Source organism: Carettochelys insculpta, chromosome 4 (assembly GCF_033958435.1).
Source record: "Carettochelys insculpta isolate YL-2023 chromosome 4, ASM3395843v1, whole genome shotgun sequence".
NCBI lineage: Eukaryota > Metazoa > Chordata > Testudines > Carettochelyidae > Carettochelys > Carettochelys insculpta.
In genome coordinates, this window is record NC_134140.1 from 19,834,118 (window position 1) to 19,856,629 (window position 22,512).

Genomic DNA, 22,512 nt, shown 5'->3' on the forward strand with positions numbered 1-22,512 from the left:
GTTTTGGGTCCCACATTTCAGGAAAGTTATGAAGAAGTTGGAGAAAGGCTTCAAAAATAACATCAAGAATGATTACAGGTCTAGAAAACATGACCTAGGAGGGAAGATGAAAATAATTTGGTTTGTTTAGTCTGGAAGAGAGAAGACAGAGAGGACATAACTGTCTTCAAAGGTAGTTCCAAGGTGGCGGAAGAAATGGTCTTTTTAAACCTGTGAGGATAGAACAAGAAGCAATGGGTTTAAATTGCAGCAAGGGTGATTTAGGTTGAACATTAGGAAAGACTTTCTAACTTTCAGGGTAGTTAAGCACTGGAATAAATTGCTGGAGGTTGTGGTGGAATCTCCACTACTGGAGATTAAAAGCGAATTAGACAAACGCCCATCAGAGATGGTCTAGATGGTGCTTGAGCTTCCTGTGAGTACAGGGGACTGAACCCTTAAGATCCCTTCCAGTCCTATGATTCTACTACTATGCAAGCAGAAACAAGGTAGGAGGACTTTTATTTATGCGTTCTGATGAGTATTGTAGTCTGAGCTGGAGCTCAGTCAAAATCTTAACGATAGCATGAATAATACAGAGATACACATCTCATAGAGCTGGAAGGAGGTCACAAAGTCCAGTTCCTTGCCCTGTTGACAGGGCCAAGCACCATCTGACAGATTTTTTTTTTTTTTTTTTTAAATCTATTTGCCCCAGACCTCTAAATGGCCTCCTCAGGAATTGAACTCTCACTCTTCAGTTTAGCATGCCACTGCTCAAACCACTGAGCTACTCATTCCCTTTAAAGTTCAGTTTTCTTTTGCTAAATGTATATTTTGCAAATGGTTTTTATGTACCATGAGAAGTGGTTGTATTTAGCTTTGCAAGTATGGTAATGCACTTGATTTGTTCTGTCAAAATACCCTATTGCAGCAGAATTCTAAAATGGGATGATGGTGATTACTCATTGGCAAACATGATCCTCTTTTTGAGAATTGTGGAGCATAGGTGGATGAATGTGGTTCAATATCCTAAAGCTACTTCATGACAACATGAAAGTAACTGTTCTGAGTAGTACTAGCTCACAAGTCAAACAGGGCTTCATCGTCACCCTCCCCCCCCCACCATATTTGCAGTTCTTCTCACCGTCATTCTTTATTACATTCCAGTTCTCTGGCTCCCAGTCAGCACATCGATCCAGTTCAGTGAGACATTATTTAAAAACTCTACTCATTATACAAAATATTCTTCTGTCCCCAAAGGGTCAGCTACGTTAGCAGGTCAATATTAGTTTGGATCTTATCCAAAATTACACTTTGCTAGCTAATCCTTCAGTGACTAAAACTGAAGTTATATGGCATGGAAAAATGAACAAGGGTTGTTAAATAAAGAACTCAGGGACTTCAAAGTTCACATATATTTGTTTCTTAGCAGTATTGGTGAGTTTGCTGGCTTGAAAGTCTCTCTGGAATACATCCACAGCTTGGAAAGGTCATTAAGTCCTTTTTTTCAGACCTTCAATTTGTAGCAATGTTTACTCTAGAGGCAAGGAGCAGGAATGAAGACAAAATGTAGATGATGCCGCTGCCTTTTATGTTGTTTTGACATGTGGTTTGTCGTAAACACAAGCTGCCCAGTACATGGCATGGAAAAGTCTTAGTCTTACTGATTCATCATGTGTACCCTCAGCTACTTTCAATAAGTTCATTGTATGTCTATGACCAAGAATCTGTCCAAGGATGTCACCCAGATGCACAGCAGAAGTCTCAAATACCATATATACCATACAAATCTATAACTCGTAGTACAAAGGTGACACAATCATATAAATTAAAGTATTGTGCTTAGGATTGGCAACTTTCTGATATCTCAAACCCACCCCCTACACAGTCAGTCAATTCCAAAATCTAACCTTTACACATTCTACTGTCATTCTCCACTTGCTCAGCCTGAAATTGAACTGCTCCTTGCTGCAGTCCAGGCTGCTTGTGTATGGCTTTAGGAGCCAAGCAAGCAAGGAGTAGACTGGGTCTCCCAGGATCACTACTGGCATCTCCATATCTCCAATGGTAATTTTCTGGTCTGGGAAGATAGTTCTATTCGATGGCCTTCTGAACAGACCAGAGTTCCTAAAGATGAGTGTCGTGCGCTTTTCCCATGTTGATGTTGGTGAAATGGCACTGATGATCCATCAACACCTACAACATCTTGGAGAGGTATCCCTTGCATTTTATGCACTCTGTGACAAGGTGCTCTGTGGCCAAGATAGGGATGTGTGTTTCCTCCATTGCCCTTCTGCATTAGGCAATTCGACTGTGGCAAAACCATCCAGTCTGTTGTGCACAGTTCCCAGGGTCACTGGCTTTTGTAGAAGGGTTTTGATTGCCTTGGCTGTTTGGATCACAGCAGCCCCCACTGTAGATTTACCCACTCCAAATTGATTGCCCCCTGACTGGTAGCTCTCTGACATTGGAAGCTTCCACCGAGTTATTGCCAGTCATTTCTAAACTGTCTGAGAAGGCCTCATTCAATTGTTGTGCTGCAAGGCAGGAGAAAGCAATTCTCAAAATTCCATGAAAGTGGCCTTATGCATGGGGAAGTTTTAAGCCACTATTGATTGTCCCATATGTGGATAACCATACCATCTCACTAGTCTGAACTTGTTGCATGGCTGCAGTACTGGCATTTCACTGTTCACACAGCATCAAGTGCAGCCAGCATCTGCCCGTTGTGCCTTGCCAGCATTTCATATACATATGTGCCTGTGTCCTGCTTAGTCTTTATCACTCTGGCAGCTTCTGCTCAGGTTCTGCACAAACTGTAGCATAATGTATGAGGTGTTCACAATACTTTCCACAACAGTATGAAGCTGGACGGGGTCCATGCTAGCCTTGCAATTGTGTCTGCATAGATACTCAGTGAAAAAGGGTGGAAAAACACAGTTTGCCATTGCTTTCCATTGGGTTGTTTGTGGGGGTGGGGGGGTGGAATAAGTGCACTATAAGAGGCTGATGAGACATACCCAGAGCTGCCTGTTTTTATCCCATCAGACATGGGGAACTTAATTCAGAGTGCATTGTGCATTTCTCACAAAGCTGAGGACGCCTACCTTACTGGGGACACACTCCATGGATTTCATTTTCCTGTGGGGATGTGCACCTTCAACTTTACAAAATTGAGTGCTAAAAAGTTGAACTTACTAAATTTGACCTAATTGCCTAGTGTAGACATAACTTGAAAAGTTTTGTTCATGAAATGGGTATGGCATAAACAACAAAAGTGCAATTTCACTCTTGTGCTTCGGTCCTGTGAGAGAGATTATTCTATACTTACCATTTACTCACTCTTTGTATATGTAAACGCTAGCTGTGTCTCGGTACAAATTTGTGATACTTGCCTACGATTCCTGTTTTAGAAACGGGAAACTGAGAGAGCAGATATATGAAGCAAGTGAGAGAAGCAAGCCAGGAGATTACACCGGGTTCCATAACGTTCTCATCTAACCTGATTACAGCAAAACGCAGTCCTCATCTACACTGCAGTTAAAAAGATGCAAGGTAGCTTGCATCGACCTAATTCTGTAAGCATCTATGCTAAACGTTGCTACGCCAAATTAATAACACCACTTTCGTAAGAGGTGCACCACTTAGATGGACATAGGGTTATTCAGCATATTGTTTATATATACTATAGTTTATTATATTGTTTGTTTCTACAATTGGTAGCTATCAGACGTTCTCCCACAATGTCTTGCTCTGACAGGCTGGGGTTGCACTTGGCCAGAACTTCGAAATGGCCAAATCGAAGAATACTAATGAGGAGCTGAATTGAATAGTCAGCACCTCATTAGTGTTCACATCCTGCCAGCCACGGTGCATTTCAAAATCCCCTTATTCCTCCTCAGCTGATTTGTGCAATCTCACTCCTGATAAGCAAGAACGCTGCCAACACAAGGAGCATAGGGTGGACATGTAAAGCGATTTAATTACTGACATGACTGTGTGCCAATGTAATTTAGATCAGTGCAATTTTGTGGTATAACTGTACCCTGAGTTATCCAGATAGCATTTTTTTCATACTACAACCATGTATCGTATTACAGAAAAACCTCATTTCAGATAACCTGATTGGTTATAAAATCTGCGAAAAGCTGTGGAATAATAGGTGTGTATATGTACAATTCTTCTAGCATTCAAGTAAGACCAGAATGCAGTTGTCTTCTTTTTATCAAGATTGTGCCTGTTGATCATGGCAGACTCCACCAACCATAGCTGAAAACTTTTATACAGGTTGAACCTCTCCAGTTGGGTGCCCTTGGGACCTGACTGGTGCTGAAAGAGAGAATGTGTCAAATGATGGGAGGTCAATATTGTCTAGCAGCATTACCAACATTTCCCTGCTTTCTAGGCTCTTAAGACATTTTAGGGGTAAATGAGCAATAAACAACAGTATGGAACACTCAAAGTCAGGGCTGATAGCTGTAAACAAACTTTATGGGACCATGGGAAACTTGCCACACCCACGATAAGTGGCTATCTAGCTAACTAAAATCATGCCAGGCTCGGGCTGTTGCTGCATGAGAGTGTGCTGGATTAGAGAGATTCAACCTGTATTACAATATCTAGTCTTGTTTCTTGTTAGTCACAACTGGGATGTGACTGGAGTCTAAGATCCCTGTAAATCAGGGGTCTGAAACCTGTGGCTCCTGAGCCACATATGGCTCCTGATGCTATAACTGCAAAGTGTTTTTTTTAAAAACAAACAAACCAAACTTCTATTTATTTTTGATATTTCAGTGAACATCTAAAACCCCAGCAATGGATAATGAATAGCTAAATAGCAAACAATGTGATCTTGAAATGTTGGATAACTCCCCTTTAATGACTAGTGCATTGTGGGATATGTATGTATGCCACTCGTAAAAGAGAAGTTACAAAAAGTATGGTTTGATGTTAATATTAAGGACCATCTCATATTCACATGCACTGTGGCTCTTGAATTACTGAGGTTTTTTTTACTAAACAAAGAAAAAAAAAAAAAAAGCTTTTATTGCTCTTTTGGTTGCTGACCCCTGCTGTACATTTTCCCTTTGTGATCACTAGCTTTATGCAATATAAAATAACATTAGGCATTTTTATTATTTACCATGGTTAAAATGACCTGTATATTTTAATTATGAGCAGGGTTTGTGTGCCAGTTAGAGGGGTTCTCTGTTACTTGTATTAAATTACCTTTCTGCTTCCTATTACTATAATACATTCTAGTGCTTATGCCTGCAGGGGGAGGGGTAGCTTAGTGGTTTGAGTATTGGCCTGCTAAACCCAGGGTTGCAAGCCCAATCCCTAAGGGGGCCACTGAGGGACTGGGTCAAAATAGATTTAAAAAAGCGGGGGCAGGGGGCTGGATTTGATGATCTCCCAAGGTCCCTTCCAGCTTTGAGATGTATATCTCCACAATTACATTTTTGCAGGGAGGGTTAGCTCAGTGGCTTGAGTATTGGCCTTCTAAATTCAGGGTTGTGAGTTCACTTCTTGAGGGGGCCTATTTAGGGATCTGGGGCAAACAGATTAAAAAAGGGATGGTGCTTGGTCCTGCCAAGAGGGCAGGGGACTGGATTCAATGACCTTCCACGGTCCCTTCCAGCTCTATGAGATGTGTACCTCCTTTTTTTTTTTTTTAAGAATATGGAAGGTCAGTATTTTAAGTAAGCTACAGGAAGAAAAATCCATGGAGAGGTGAGAAATAGCACTGCGAAGAAGAAGCAACCAGCAGTCAAAATGAATCATGGGCACTTCTGTTCTCTTATGGAATTTTCCTGATATCAGGGTACTCTGATTTGGAGGGAGCACAGTTTCAGGAATCATCCAGACTTTGTCTTTGAAAGGGTATTCCTTCCCACCTCACTTTTCACCTTGTAATTTTTAAGAAGAAGATGTGCAGCTGAGAGAGAGAGAGAGAGAGAGAGAGAGTGTGTGTCCGTGTGTGTGTGTCCCAGAAGTCCAGTATTTGGTGTAACTTCCATTTCTTAGCCTCTGTAAGAGTACGTCTGCTGTGAGGCCAGTTTTCATTTTCAGCTTCAGTTGACACATGCTGACCAGTCTGCTGTCAGGCTTTTTAAGTGCTGGTCAGGTTAGGTCAGTAACTTATTTCTGAGAAATTAGATGCTTAAGCTGCTGAATTGATCCAACCTGTGCTTAAAAATCCCGAGATCATTTGCTTACTGACATGTCTGACCCTTAGGCGTGGCCTGGGTATTTGTGTTCACAAGAATCTAATAATAAGCAGTATTTGGGTTAAACCTGAATATCCTCTTATATCTTGTGTTTCTTCACTAATTCTCAAGTCTGAAGAGCTCGTATGGCAAAAATAACCATACGCTGTTTTCCCAGCATTAATTCCTGGCTGTTGGAAATACCAGGAGAATACCTGTGCATGTGCTACCCTGGTCCCATGAAAGGCTCCCTTATCATTAAAAATGTAAGTGAAAAAGTCAACATTATCATTACTAAACAATCCTATAACAGACGCCAAGTACGGCTGCTTGCCGCAGTTTTTATAAATGTGTTCGACAGTTGGGGCCTATCACTGTGTCCTTGAATCACCTGTCTGCGTGCTTTTCCCACTTAAATATGAGGTGCAACTTGGTGATATTAAAGAAGGAATTTAGCATAGCAGTACATGAGGCTGTAAAAAATCCTCTTTCTTATACATTTCAGTGGAATTTACCAAGGAAGTTGAAGTTGGAGGCCAGTTTTCTGAATTTCTGAATAAGCAGGTCATTTGTCTGTTCTTCTGAGATTTTTAATTGTAGTCCAGCAGCTTGTCTAACAGGTAGTAAATTAACTGCTTATACCTTTGTATAAGCTGGGATTTTGGCAATTCTGAGCTGTCAATGTTTTTTAGTTATGATGAGTCTTGAGTGAAATAAGGAACCATTTAAAAAGCTATTTTTTAAAAGTTGATTGCTTTTGACTGCCATTTTATTTTGGAACTTAAATTTCAAGACAGGTTGCACTACAAAATGCAATGCAGTATTAAAAGCAAAGAACTATATATGATGAAAATATGAAACATGATACAGTAACTCATTTAAAAACTTTTCTGCTACATGTGTCCAAGTGTAAGGTAATAGGTGTAATTAACTCTTGGATTGTTTTGTTACAGTGTAATTTAGTTCAATTAAAACTCATGGGGTAGAGTTTTTCTTTTAGAATCTATAGCACTCAGCACAGTGGGGTCTCTGCATGTACAAATGATGTGCCTGCATTGACAGAGTGGGGGAGGACACTGATGAAACCCATTCTTGCCATTTTCACAAGATCAGTTTATAAAAATGCAGTTTGATCCATTTGTCATAAATCTCTATGGCAGTAACTCATTTTCATCCGAGGAGATAAACTAAAAATGTTTGTTCAGGCTGGTTTCCCAGAATATGTGTCTCTCTCTCTAATCAGTGATTTGAGCTGTTCTACAGTATGACCTGACTCTGTCAGCATTGTATGACTCTCTCACCCAGCTCGATAAACTGCTGAATCTTTGCCAGCAATGTTCTTGCTGAGCCATTTGAACGTAGTAAGAGGACAAGTTGAAACTGGTTAGAAATGATCAAACCTAGAAAATGATTATGATGAATTTAGTTTGTTGGTTTAAAACCTTTCACTTTACCTTTAAGCAAAGATTTGAAAGTTCAGGAATGGCTGATCTGTGAGTGGGTGAGGTCACATTAATATAAGAACAAAAGTATATATGACACAGAATTGGCAGAAGGCTCGCAGAGATAAGAAAATCATAATGTCAGACGAGTAGGCATCAAACAGGGCCTGTGCAAAGCCTGCTGAGCTAGGACAGCTGAGAAGGAGATTATTAAGGAGCCAGAGGAAGTTGGACGGCTGGAATTGGAAAGAATCCTTAAATCAGATACATTGATGATAAGGGTCTCTCATGCCTCTCCTTAATCTCTCACTCCGTCTCCTCCCTGCTACATTTGTCCCAGGTACTCTTTCTTCTCCCCCCTCATCCCAATTTGTCCCTTTCTGCTGATGAGCATTTTCTCATTTAATTCTCTTGGTTTTCTAGTGCTCCCCTTTCTGGTTGGTCTGCTCAGTGTCCTCCCTCCCCCATGCAAACTGGAAACAGCCAGCTATAGGAACATCCCCATCACTCTTCTCCCCAGTCCCCATCATAGATTCCCAGAAGACAGGCAGAGTTGGTAGAAGATCTCCCTAACTTACCAACCACTCATTTCTTAGAGGATAAGGTTAGCCAGCTCTTGTGTTATATAGGCGTCAACATTATTCTACAAGTTACTCGGATCTGTGTACCAGAAGAAGCTTCAACTTCATTGCTGGTAATTGTGTAAGAATTTGGGACCAAATGGACAAGCGTGGTTAGCAGATGTAAGTGCCATCATACATTCTATGGGGAAGATTCCAAAAGCTGGTGGGAGGCAGTAGTGATTGCCCTCCTCACACATGGGGGAAACCACCAACTGGTGCTGTCAGCTATCACCAGTATCAGTCCTCTCAATAAGTCATGAATTAATGGAAGGAGTTTTACTGGCCTGTCTTATCCCTATCTTTGAGGCCATCCTGCCAAAGGCATAGGTTGGTTTTATACCAAAGTAAGTGACTGTGAACAGATTGCTGCCATTACTAATTACATGAAGATTGGCTTCCAGTGAAATCTCTAAAAACTGGAACAACATTGATTTATAGGCTGCCTAGAACGTAGTTTGAAGATGTGGGCTATTATTTAAAATATCAAGAACCAAATGCTTTAGTACTGTGTGACTCCTGACCAGAATGTTGAACAACTGTAATTACTACTTCTTGTTGAATGGTTACAGTAAACTCTCTCATATCCGGCAGCCCCAGAACTGGGAGGTTGGCAGCTATTCAAATATTCTGGACAATAGAGAGCTATACCTTGCAAAGCATAACTCTAAAGAAAAACAAGGTTAGATATTAAGAAGCAAACTCAAATGTATGCAGAGTACTTTATTTGCCAACAATAGTAGTATTGCACACTGTAAACTTATCCTGAATTTGTATTTACATACAATATACTGTACTTATGGAAAATGTAACTAAAATTTACTTTTGGTTAAAATGCCAGTTATTTGAGAGTTCTGGATGATAGAATACCAGATATGAAAGAGCTTACTGTAGTTCAGAAGATGTACATTCAGTAGTGACTTATTCCAAGCATTTATTAATTCCTTCACTATTCAGTATCTATATTAGGGACTTACCTGACACAGATTCATATAAGTTCATTTTTGCTGGCACATTGTCCTTGAAGGACAAGGTAAAGATCTCACCACCATTGGTGACATTCTTTCTACTGACCTCAGGACAATGTCAGAATAATTTTAAAATTTGAAGCTCCATCTCCATGGCAACAAGAGCTCAGTAACTTTTTTTATCCAAACAAAAATGTCGCTAGGGAACAACTTAATGTTACCTTTTGCAATCAGTCAGTTGGGAGAGAGCACTATCTGAGTTACTTGGGTGAAACTTTGGGTAGAAGCTTGACTTTTACTGCTAATCTGGAAAGACATGAAGAAAGGTAAAAGTGTTTAGCCTCATGCGAAAACTCACAGACACAGTATTGCTCATCAGTCTTCACAGACAGCTCACCAAATCTCTGGACATGCAGCTTATTACCATGATGAGCATTATAACTGAAAAATTAGAATCAGCACCTGTTCAGTGATTGCCACCTCAGAAATATGTACCCACATGCACGATCTGGAGAGAGGCACACAAAGTTTGAGCACAGAGGAACCATGGCCAACCTGAATTTACCAATTCATGAGCATCTGCAGACTTTTCTGAAGACACCTGAGCTCTTGCAAGCCTTTTTGTCATTGTTCTTTATCAGTATCTCCCAGATGTCAGTCTGTCCTGCAAGCAGGGGGCTACGTTGAGACATTGCAGAACATTGCATGGTAGGTGCTGACTTCTCTCCTGACTCTGAAGGATGTGAGATAGCACACAGTGTGCAAATAGATATACCAGTTACAAATTATAGACTCCAAACTATGGCTCAATGCCCACTTTATTTTTTCTGGTGGCATATCAGTCTTCGATCTTGTCCATATTAGTCTCTGTCTAATATTGTGGTGCAGTCTAATATTATATGGCTGAGGTCCTTCTTTTGGCTTCAGTGGGCTTTGGATCAGGCTGATAATGGATAATACTTACCAATAGAGTTCAGAAAATTTGTAATTTAAGTGAATATTTGTATAAATAGCTTTCTCCACCAGCCTCAGTTTTCTATCTTTATTTCTCTTGCTCGCTAGCTCTAACATTTCTGCTTGCCACAACCTGTTACCTCCAAAACTGGTGTGATATTCCAACCATAAATATATTGACTTTGTCCAATTAAGTTTGGATAGTGTTTGGACTCTTACATAGTTTACATCAATCTTGAATTCACAGTGTCTTTGGATATCAAATATGAAGATGATATTTTTATTTAGTGCCAGTTCAAGTGATCAATTTTGTGCAAGCAACCAGTTGTATTAGGGTTCTAAGAACAGCAGTAAATTTTCCTATTTATGACATAATTGCTTTCTATTGAGGACAAAGAGAAGAGGAAGCTTGGAAGATATCAGTCCGCTAGGATTGTTTCACTACAAAGAAAGTGATTGTTTGGTATGCTAAAGTCTTGTTCTGCGTGCTAAATAGTCCAATCATGAACTTTCTTTATTAGCTCTGGGGCTTCCTAAGAGGGTGCCAGCTTTTCCTTTTTGAAGCTCAACAGGAAACATTTGAAATGCCAAGAAAATCTCAAGTACAAAACTGCTGAAATTCACACTGAGGAATACACTTGTTGAAAAAGATGAAAACTTCCATGGGACATCATAAATAACTTATTTCTATACATACAATTTTGCTAATTTTTCTAGGGTATATGCTTGAATAAATTTTTCTAAAACATTTTTTTTGAAGGAAGAGCAAATATGTAGGAATGTCTGAGGTAAAAGTAAGCTAATCCTATTGCTGTGGTGTAAGATACATTCTTAAGATGTAATTATATTTTATTTACAAAAGAAAATTAAAAGAACAATAAGAATGCAAAGTCAAACACTCAGAAGTTGGGAAATTCCAGAATTAAAGTTGACTGCAGCCTTAAACCAGCCCTTTTGTGTGTTCATATAATTAAAGATTGTATCATAACACATACACAACTTTTTTTCCATGAGGCCCTTGCCTCTTTCATCTATGCTAACTGAGCTTGGATATCCTGAAGTATTGGTGCTAATGAATTATAAGTGTATTGTATACTTGATTTTCACTTGTTCTCAGCCTGGCCTTTGCTTAGGCCTTTCTTTAATGTCATTTCCAAACATCAGATTTCTGGAATTGCAAGATGGAACTGCAGGATCTGACCTAATATTTCCAGTTTGTGTACGCATTGCACACATATCCACTAGAAATGGGGAATGAGATCACACAAAGGTTTCAGGTATGATGCTGAATGACTTAGGGCCTTAGAGAACAACAAACCAAGGCCAATATGTTCTCTTAGACACTGATTTAAAAACGTGTAATGTATTAAAACTTGTCATCTGAAACATGTCAGCTGTCATTTCAGTTGCCACAATTAAATTTTACGTTGATAGATTTTACTAAATCATTGCATACCTTTTACGTTTGGTAGACATTTTTGCTGGTTACTTTTTTTTAGTAAGCTTAGTTACTAAAAGTTTAGTTAAGCTTTTTTACTCATTTAACCTTGATGCCTCAATTGTGTTTAATAGTTTGAAATGACATATTTTCTGAATTCCTGTAGTACAGAAATACCAGTAAAACAGATAAAGAATATTTTTACGTGTGGTTTTCTTGTAAGTTGAGTAACTTGTACGATGTGAAAGATGTATTCTAATTTTGCTGTTGCTTTTTAAAAATAAATTTAAAATGCCAAAATAAAGATTGCAAATGCTGCTTTGAATATACTTAAATATACTTTCCATCTGAATTCTGTGGTTTACTTTGAAAAAATCTCGTGCTTGCGTGTGTGTGATTACCAAAGGGATGGGTGAATAGATTGTTTCACTTCACTGTTACTGTGAATTGAGTTAATTTATGACATTTTGTTATCCGTGATCTTCACTCTAATAGTCTTTATATAAACACTTGGAAATATCCAACTGCAAAAAAAAAACAAAACTTCAGGCTGATCTGTACCTAATTATTTTTCCCCAAGATAGCGTGTTAACTAGGAACTTGATGGTTTGATTCTTCTCCCCTCTTCCATCCTCCCTGCTTTCTCTCACCCTGCATAGATATGCTGGCAAAAGCTGAAGTATAGATGCAATTTTTGTCATTTCAGGATTATTGGTAGCATACCATTACGACTTTTAAACTCCACGTACACTGAAGGCTTACTTGTACTAAGAAACCTAGGACACTTCGTTGCTGTTACAGATCCAGACTAACACAGCTACCCCTCCGATATTTTACAAGACCTTAATTGTGGGGGTGAAATCTAGAGAACTCACTCTTCTGTAAAGTGTAGCTTTATGGATCAACACAATGTGTTCAGCAGCACACAATAAGTATGTGCTTAGCCAGGCCAACCCTGCATTGCTTCCTTGTTTTTGATCTCATTTCCATATCCGATCTGGCTTCTGACTGGACAGCCAGTCAAACTCCACCTCTTCCCAAAAAAGAGTCAGGTGCCTATGGAAATTAACAAGAATAAATTGTGTCAAGTTCTGTAAAGCTTTGTCAAATCTCTCTGGCATGCATCAGATTAAAAAATATCTTATTATCAGTGAAAGTACCATGAATTAATTGACAAACATTTTTCAGAATGGAATAGGCCATGATTACTTTGAAAAATAGGCTTTTAGTGGCTATAATTACTAGCCAAAGTGAAGGAAGCTGAACCTTAGAAATCAAGCCATGTATGCACTAATAATGTGCTGTGGGCTTGGGTTCACTGGCACTCATCAGTATAACTAAATCTGAATTGTATATTGGGTTTTCTTTCACTATATTTAGGCAATGACCTACCAGCACGTGCACTTTTCTGATCTAAAGATATGTCGTTCTTAGATCTTAGACCCAGGCATATGATAAAGGGTAAGGTTGAATTAAGATACGCAACTCCAGCAATGTTCACTATGTAGTTGGAGTCAGTGTACCTCGATTTTGAGCTTTTGCACATTTCCAGTGCAGAAGGTCAAAAGAGCACATACTCCTGTTGACTTCACTTAGTCCTTGTGAGGAGCAGGAGTGCCAGCGCTGATGTGTCAGCCCTGTGAGTTCAATTTAGCGTGTTCCTACCAGATGCACTAAATCAAACTCTGGAAGATGGACCTCAGCGGCATCCATCTTCTCCATAGCGAAGTCATACCCTCAGAGAATGGGAACAGAATGACTTTTTAGCAAGATACCACATTCCCACTTTAATATTACTTTGTCAGGCTGGCATTGGTCAACTTCTGTCTCATTCAAAAGTAAAACAGTGAAGCAAAATCAATATTGTCTCTAATGGTGCATCCCTGATACTAAAAGTGAACCTTTTTGAAAACATCTTTGACCACGGCGTAATTTTGAAAGTAATTTGAAATAAGTGGGAGTAATAATGAAGGACTTATTATATAGGTTGGTTCATACACCTTTGAAATAAAGGTGTTTATATATGCATCAAGTTGAAAATATCACAGAAGTGCAGTTAGATTATTTTTTTAAGTCACTCGGCTAGCTAATATAAATTTAGTACTGGGTACAGAGTAGTTTTCAAAGGTTACTCTTCTGGGGTAAATATATTGATTTGGCACTGAACTCTCCTTAGAGCTACTGCAAAAACAATTTGGTATGATACTTATGCTATTATATTTAATGACACTTCCTGCCTTTTCAAATAATTTTTTCACTCTTCACACTTTATTAAAAATGCTTCTTCATTGATGTCATTCCATGCTTTTCATTTTTCTTGTTCACTGCATAATAGTATAAAATTTCTATAACTCACTAAAACTGATACGAAGTGTTTAAACCAGCAAGTTAATTTGTAGTACTCAGATCTTTTCAAACACACTATCATCAAGCAGTATCAACTGCCAACTAACCTACTCTCTTAATAATCTTAACTATTGATTAATTAAGCTCTTTATAAGAAATAAAACATTGTTGCCTTTTAAATTAACATAGACTCTGACCTTGTAATAGGATTGTTGTTTGATACTTAATGAATATACTCAAAACTTGTATTTTTATTTATGTTAATGTAGACTGAGAACAGAATTAGTAGGTCTTCATTTCTAATTCTGGATATGTCCCTATGTTGCTGTGTGTATCTTACTTTATTTTGTAGGATGGGAAACTATGTGCAAGTGATTGGACTCAGTACAGGAATCCCTCTGTCAAATTCTGTAGCCTCTATTAAGCAAGAGGTCAGGTTGGTTGATCATAATTTTTTTTCTGTCTTAAAATAGATCAGTTTGATCTTTCTATACCACTTTTGTTGAGAATCAAGTACTTCATATTTGTGATGTGGTTTGAAGGCATAAGTTCCTTTGGCCAAGATATTCAAAAGTGAGTAGTAATTCTGGGTGTACAGTGTGCGACACCCTGGAGGGCCTGACTTTCATTAAGTGTTGAGCACTTACTGTCTGACAGACAAACCCCTTTAAATTGTCTCAAGTTGGCTGCAAAAATCAGTGTTACCTTATTTTCATTGAAGATCACCCCAGGTTTACACTCGCATGTATTTTATTACATGCCACTACTGGATTAAAGAGGAAAAAGAGGAACTAACTTTCAAACACACATTCATACACTTACCTAAGCAAACTCATGCATGTGGACAGCGGATGCAGCCAAGGAATAGTGGGGTCCAGTGTGTCTGTCTGCAGCCATGAATCTGGGGGTGGTGAGCTGATTGCTTGACCCCCTTTTCAAGTTGCTGTCTTGCCAGTGTAATACTCAGGAGCAGTCAGTATCATCCATCCTGGTGAGGAATTCAGGGCCAGGACTTTGGTCCTTCTCCTGCCTTGCCGCCAGATGAGACTTAACTCCTGCAGAGTAGTGATGAAAAGAACAACTCCCTATAGCTTTGCACCCATCTTTTTATCTTTCAATCCATAGTTCTTGTCCTGTCTCACTATCCCAGGACTCTGTATGACCATGAGTCATCAGCTAATAGTGGATGCAACTTCTGATCTTCTCCGGGGGCCGGGCTCTTAGGTGGGTTCTTTCGCAGGGATTAGCTCTTATTTTTCTCTGAAAAAACAAGAGGCCCTGTGGCAGCCTATAGACTACCAGATATTTTGGAGCATAAGCTTTCATGGGCAAAGACCAGCTTCATCAGATGCAGTATTATTCTCTGGCCATCAAGGTGCTGCTGGAAGCTGGTTGTCCAGACAGGCTTGCGTCAGGGATTGATTTTCCATTAATGCACACCCACATGCATGTGTGCACGTGCGCACACACACTTTCCTCACTTTCACAGAGGAAAACTCACTTCAGAGAAATCAGTTTCTTTTACAAAGGAACATCCAGGTTTTCTTACAGATAGATGATATCTATGAATACTTTCTTCCTAACTATAGTTCTCAGTATAGACAGAACAGCTGCTACAAAATAATGCTTACAGAAAGTTACAAGACGTAATCTATTGTACTGAACTGGCTTTATACAACAATACTGTCTTCAAAACTTTGAGCATTTTGATTTGGGTTCTCCAGATACCCAAGAATACACAAATGTCTTCATGGTTTTTTTAATGGAGACCTTAAATTTAGGTGCTAATGGTAATTTTAAGTGGCAATCAGTCTTTAAGCTTTTAAGAGAGAGTAAATGAACTTTTCTCAAAAGCAAGGAATAGATGAGTGTTTTTTCTTTTCTCTGGTAAAAATATCTTAAAGCAATTAGGGTTAGTTTATTAGGAGGTCTGAGCATCCACAACTACTTGCTGTACAAGAATGCAAATGCCTAAAAGCAAAAAATACTGTGATTAGTTGAAGGGATATCAAAACCAATATGGAATGAGAATATGGAATATATTCACATTCACACTGAATAAGCTGCCTGGCTTTTAGTATTAGCTTAAGACAACTTATTGTGGGAAATGTGTGGCAAAGAGAATCCTTTGACTGAAAAGGAATGGTGGTTCTGCTTTAGTCCTTGTATCTCTGCAGTGAGGATGTTTCTCGTCAGTGACACCAGATACAGACAGAAAATTGCCTTGCTAAATCATTCTGCTTTCATTCCTGTAGTCTTGCCTAATTTGCTCAGACATATTGTGACTTGCTGTTTTTTCTGGTGCTGCTTTTTCTAATGTCTCAAGTTCAGCTTTTTTTTGTTGCTGAATTGTGAAAGGTCTTGGTTTGAAGAAATATTTCTAATCAACTTCACAAGTCACCTACCTGTTCGGATTTATTTTTGATTTAGAAGGGAGCTCTCCAAAAGAGTTTGAAGTTCTCCGGTAGATCCTACACTTTGCTATCACATTGATGTTCTAAAAATCCAGCAGCTAGGCAAAAGAGCTGCAAGTTGCAGCCTGTTCTGCCTTACCACTTAAACTGTTGCAGCATTGGGCACTGAAATGATTCAGGATGTTTTCAGCCTCTCTTAGTGTGTCCTTGGGTTTGTTTATTTGTTTTTGTTGTTGGTCTCTCAGCATATGTACTCCCATTTATTCAGTTGTCCATAACCTTTGGCTTTGGAGAGTTGAATCTTCTCCATTTACACTAAGTGACCAGCCCAAAAAGTTACACCTGTATGGTTAAGGATTCAAGTTTAGGTGTGCCGCTCTGGTCCAGGACACACACTCTGAAGAAACCACAGAAGTATGTGTCTGGGAGCTCTGCTCTCACTTCCTGTTTTCTGTTTTATTCTTTGAGGGAATGTAGGAGTGGCTCTAGGTACTGCCTTCCTTCAAAAAGGAGATGCTGTATTTGAAGTGCTGTTCTCCTGCTTCTCCCTTCCTGCCAAAGAGCTAGCAGGTCAAGCTTCTCTGCACTGTGCACATCCTGTCTTGAAAAAAACCTCAGTTTGTGGGTTGCCCTCCTCCCTCATTTCACCCATCTCTTGCAGCTAATGGGACACCAGTTCTCTGGCTCTTTGATTCCTTTTCTCTTTTCCTCCCACATGATAAGCACTAGTTGCTCTTTTGCCCCATTTGTTTGGGCAAAATTTCTACCTACTCTGAAGAGCCTGGGTCTTCAAGTCAAGCATATTCTGTATGTATTTATAGTACACAATCATATTATACTGACCTGTTCATCAAACTTCTATTTAACAACTATGAATGAACTACCTTGTGGATTGGGTGATGCCAGTTTGTCATACCTATATGTTAATGAGGGAAAACCTTGTATCTGCTCCAAAAAGATTAGTCTGAGTTTGATGGGATAACACAATGCAGACAAATAGCGTAAGCTTAACTGGCTTTAAAAATGCACTGAAGGTTTTAATCACTGTTCATGGCATTGCTCACTAAAATGAATCCAAGATAGCATTTTTTTTTTGCTACCACATTAAGAAGTGTGTCATGAATTGTGATTTCAGGGGCAGAATACATTTTTCCTGGAGCAGGTGGGTAAAGTATTTAGGTTTTCTTGCGGCTGATAAAGAATCTGTATCGCTTTGATGTAGAAAATCAGTTGATTAGGTGCTGTGTGTGTCCAACACTATGTGCTATGAGCGCACAGTCATCAGCAAAGAGGAATTCTCAAATGACTAAGTCTGTTATAGAATCACAAAATACTAGAACTGGAAGGAACCTCAAGCAGTCCTCAAGACCAATTCCCTGTCCTATGGCAGGACCAAGCACCATCTATATCATCGCTATTTTACAACCACCCAAGACAATTTATTCCGGTGCATAACCACCCTGACAGTTAAGAAATTTTTCTTAATGCCCAATCTAAACTTTCCTTACTGGAATTTAAGCCCAATTATTTTAATCTTCTCTTATGGCTCATGTTTTCTAGACCTTTAATTATTTTAGTTGCTCTTTTCTAGACCCTTACCAGTTTCCCCACACATTTCCAAAAATGTGGAGCCCAGAACTGGACACAGTACTCCAACTGGGGTCTAATCAGCACAGAGTAGAGTGGAAGAATTTACTGCTCACAGTACTCCTGCTAATGCATCCCAGAATCACGTTTGGTGTTTTTACAACAGCACCACACTGTTGACTCATACTCAGCTTCTGGTCCACTAGGGCTCCATAGATCCCTTTCTGCACTACTCCTTCCTAGGAAGTCCCATCTTATTTTGTTTGCATGCAATGGTTGTTACTCCCTAAGAGCAGCACTTAGCATTTTGTCCTTATTGAACTTCATCCTGTTTGCCTCAGGCCATCTCTCCAGTTTGTCCAGATCTGTTTGAATTCTAGCCCCGTTCTCCAAAGCGCTTGCAACCCCTCCAAGTTGGTGTCATCTGCAGACTTGATAAGCATACTCTCTCTATGCCATTCTGCAGTGTTAGGAAACACATTTTTACTGCCCTGAGAACCAAAAATATAAAATACTTATTCATATTATTTATAGACACAACTTAAACACAATGTTCATGTAATAAATCAGGACCATTAGTTTTGAAGCCCTCAAAGCTGAGCTCTTGCAGTGCCCGTTGACTTCAGTGAGATATATAGTAGCTTTAGACTTCTAAAAATCAGTCCCTGTGCATGACGGTTGTAGCTTTTGGTATAAAAAGCTGAAACTGAGAGATCAGCCACTATTAAATAGCTATAAAGGGAGCTATGCAATATAATATAAATATAATTTAAGTATGAGAAATAATTTAAACTAAAGTTTTGTTTGTGTGCTGCCTAATCTGACCTTTGTTTTACATTTGTTGCTTTTTGCACATGGTGAAATAATGAGGGGGTTAATTTTTAAAATCTTGTATTTTAATATGTAAAAATTTCAGTGTAATGTGAGAGCATATACCAGGATGAGAAACGTGTGGCCCATCAGGGTTCTGTGTGTGGCCCGTGATACATTTTGTTCACATTGCCCGTGTACAGTGTTGCTAAATTCTCCTGGTTTCCCTCTGCGTAGGTTTTTTTCCTTTTGGTATTACTAAAGAAACACCATACAGCAAGTAAGGCTATGTGAATTGAGGTGCATGCTGATTTCACACATTGATTGTGAAAGCTGTGCACTCCCTCTGCATCCAATCAAAACTCTGCTAGGGTTCACTCAGGACACCCTCCAAATTGGCAAGTGCAGTTAGCAAAACTGCTCTATTCCAGGAGGTTGTCTTGGTTATGGCAGTCTTGTGGCTCGCTGAGATGAAGGCGGTCCACTTAAGCAGTCCATTCACTAGCCTAGGTTGCACATCACTGACATATACTGCTAAAAGAAATCCTTATAGATAATTAAATTTTTTTAACAATGCCAGGACTCCCTGAAGGGACGGTAGTTTTAGTTTAGGGAAGTTTCTTCAAATAATATTGAACTAACTATATTTAATAGGTTGAATGTAAACCATTATAATATTTTCAATGTCTTTTAAAAATTGCTTCCCAAATACTAACTGAACAATTCACCACATTCTGGAGTGCAGTAGTCTGTAAAAACCTGATGACTCCATTTCATTGCTGATGTTGGGTATAGGAATCTTACAAGTTATTTTGTACCACTTTGTATGGATATCTAAGTGTCATGGTTTTGTACATTAGAAAATTTTGTATTCTGGGCTCCATCCTTCTAATGCTGTCTGTGGGAGATGTGAAAGCTGAACAGATAACTAAAGATACATTCTTACATGCAGAGCCTATTGTAGCAGAGATTATTTGAATAGCTATCTTGTTTGACTTTCTACCTTATTATAGCTAAATTATACACTTGAGTACAAACTACTTTTTGTGCAGTTTTAATTTAACAAAATATATGTAGATTCCTATATGCATGCTATTAAAACTGTGGCTTGTGCTGTATAGAAGCCAAACTAATTTAGTTCTTGATTTTTGTGCTGTGTTGAAACTAGCAGCATGTTTGAATACAGATCTGTTTTGCTATCTTTATAGATATGTACTGTCAGTCTAACTTTTAACTTTTTCCTGATTTGATTTTTCCATAGGACTCTTAAAATTCTGCTATGAATGGTGATTCCAGTGCAACAGTGGTGACTTCACCACCCCAAACAACAGCTCCTCACAAAGAAAGGTATTTTGATCGAGTTGATGAAAATAACCCAGAGTATTTGCGAGAGAGGAATATGGCTCCTGACTTACGTCAGGATTTCAACATGATGGAACAGAAGAAGAGAGTCTCCATGATTCTTCAAAGCCCGGTAAGAAAATACCATATTTTCCCTCATTTGTTTTATGTTCTGATTTTGCTAACTTTGCACTGATGCAATATGGTCAACAGAATTACAGAAGTTAGAGATGTTAAAAGCTATAGCTAAGTCCCCCCTGCTGCTTCCCTTGCTACGTTATTGTTATACTCATGCTAGCTAAATAGGAGCTAGAGCAAATATGTATATGTGAGCGGTGGACTCGCACACCAACCTCATAGTGGTAGATGCAGCCTAAGATTTACTTATCTCCTTGCCCAAGTAAGAATGTTCCTTAGAAGATAATTTTCGGGTATGCTGTACAGTCTAGTTTCATTATTCCAATTCATCATTTCATTTGGGAGACCATTCCATGCTCTTCAGGCAAATGCTTTTCTGATGCTCAACTCAAATTTCTCTTTTACTTACTTAGATCCAGAAAGGTAGCCATGTAGGTCTCTATTCTAACAAAACATATCAGCAGTCATGTAGCACTTTAAGGATTAACAATTTATTAGGTGCCCTACAAAAGCTCCTCAACTGATAATTTATTTTGTTACTCTTTAAAATGCTACATGACTGCTGATTTGTTTTACTTAGATCCATTTGTTCCTCTTTGAACTTCCTTTTTCAGTTTTAAATATCTCCTTCCTTTTAATGTTCTAAACTCAAATATTTATAATTACTTCAACTATTAATTGTTTAGCCAAGGTAGGCATATTTTGCTTGTGTAACTTTTTTCCTTATCGGTCATTACTTTGTGGAATATTTAGTAGACTTTTGATACACTTGGCTTCCAAATGGGAAGCCTGGGGATAAAAACAAAAAAGCAGTCTGGTAGCACTTTAAAGACTAACAAAATAATTTATTAGGTGATGAGCTTTTGTGGAATAGACCCACTTCTTCAGACCATAGCCATACCAGAACAGACTCAATATTTAAAGCGATTGATTCAAATTTAAGTGTCTTTGACCACTTATCTGCTCTTTTTTGCTCAGACAGCTTTCTCTTCTGTCTGCAGTTTAGTCATTGCATAGCTAATGAATGGGCTACAAGACTTAGTTTTTGTGGAAAAAGTCTTCTCTGAGAAGAATTGGTGTGCGTGCTTTGTGGTGTCATAATGAGGGCTCTTGCCTTTCACTTACGCAGCAACCCTATTGTAACTGATCACACCAGCAAATGACCCTCAACAGCCTTACACACTGGATTATCCTTCATGAGCATGGGGCAGTTGTTAGGTTGCAAGGGCTGATGAAACTAATGCCATGTAGAACTTTGGAAAACAAAAATTCTAAGTGACGGCAACAAGCTGGATGGGTTCACCACAGATTGACTCAGGGTGAGAGGTAGAGTCTCCAGAGCTTCCTTCTGAAGAGAACTGAAAGGATGTTAGGAAAGGAGTATGTGAGGCTGGCAGTCTAGTATAGGGCTCTACAATTTTGTGATGTTTAACAATATGCAATATTTTGTTGCTAGGCCTTTTGTGAAGAATTGGAATCCATGATCCAGGAGCAGTTTAAAAAAGGGAAGAACCCAACGGGCTTGTTGGCTTTACAACAGATTGCAGATTTCATGACGACAAATATACCAAATGTCTATCCAGCGGCACCACAAGGTGGAATGGCTGCATTAAATATGAGTGAGTGCACAGGGATCATTTGTGGTAGACGTACCACAGTTTGTAATGGGTACTTGAATTATTTGTAAAGAAGTTTTGAAATAAAGGAACAATGTTGTGAACAACCCTAAATGTCATCCCATTTTGCTCACAGGGACTCTGTAAAATTAAAAAAATCAAAACAACCATCGAGGTAACTTGTAAACGTAGGAGTGGTGTATATAATTTGTATACATCAGGGGCCTGCAACCAAAATAGCAGAAGAGCCATTTTTTTCAAATTCAGTTACAAAATCAATATTTCAAGAGCCACAGTGTGTGTGAATATGAGACAGTCCTTAATAAGTAATACCAAACAATACTTTTTGTAATCCCTGTTTTACGAACAGTGCGCACATAATGACTTGTACCAGTTAGAAAGTTTTAAGTTACTTTCACCCCTGGATTGGAGGGCAAATGAGGACAAGGAAAATGCTGTGCCTGGTTAACATCAACACTCCATGCCCCACCAACCCACCCCACCCAGCCATTCCCAGGCTTTTCCACGTTTGGCCTACAAACCCACTCCCTATCCCCAGGTTCAACTCCTCTTAGCGTTAAACCGCCCCCCACCCCCAAATCTCCAGGCGTAACCCCTGTCAACCCCAAATCCACATTCACTCTCTC

At 39.1% G+C, this 22,512-nt stretch overlaps 1 protein-coding gene across 16 annotated transcripts in view; it reads left to right on the forward strand.

Moving 5' to 3' along the window:
- The window catches only part of ADD1 (adducin 1), a 102,444-nt gene that overhangs the window by 15,701 nt on the left and 64,231 nt on the right, over nucleotides 1–22,512 (forward strand). For all 16 annotated transcript variants that reach the window (XM_074992369.1, XM_074992375.1, XM_074992370.1 and 13 more), the window contains exons 2-3: nucleotides 20,032–20,244; nucleotides 21,706–21,868. In XM_074992369.1, the coding sequence (XP_074848470.1) occupies nucleotides 20,050–20,244; nucleotides 21,706–21,868 (358 nt within the window). In that variant the 5' untranslated portion in view covers nucleotides 20,032–20,049. The remainder of the gene's footprint in view (nucleotides 1–20,031; nucleotides 20,245–21,705; nucleotides 21,869–22,512) is intronic.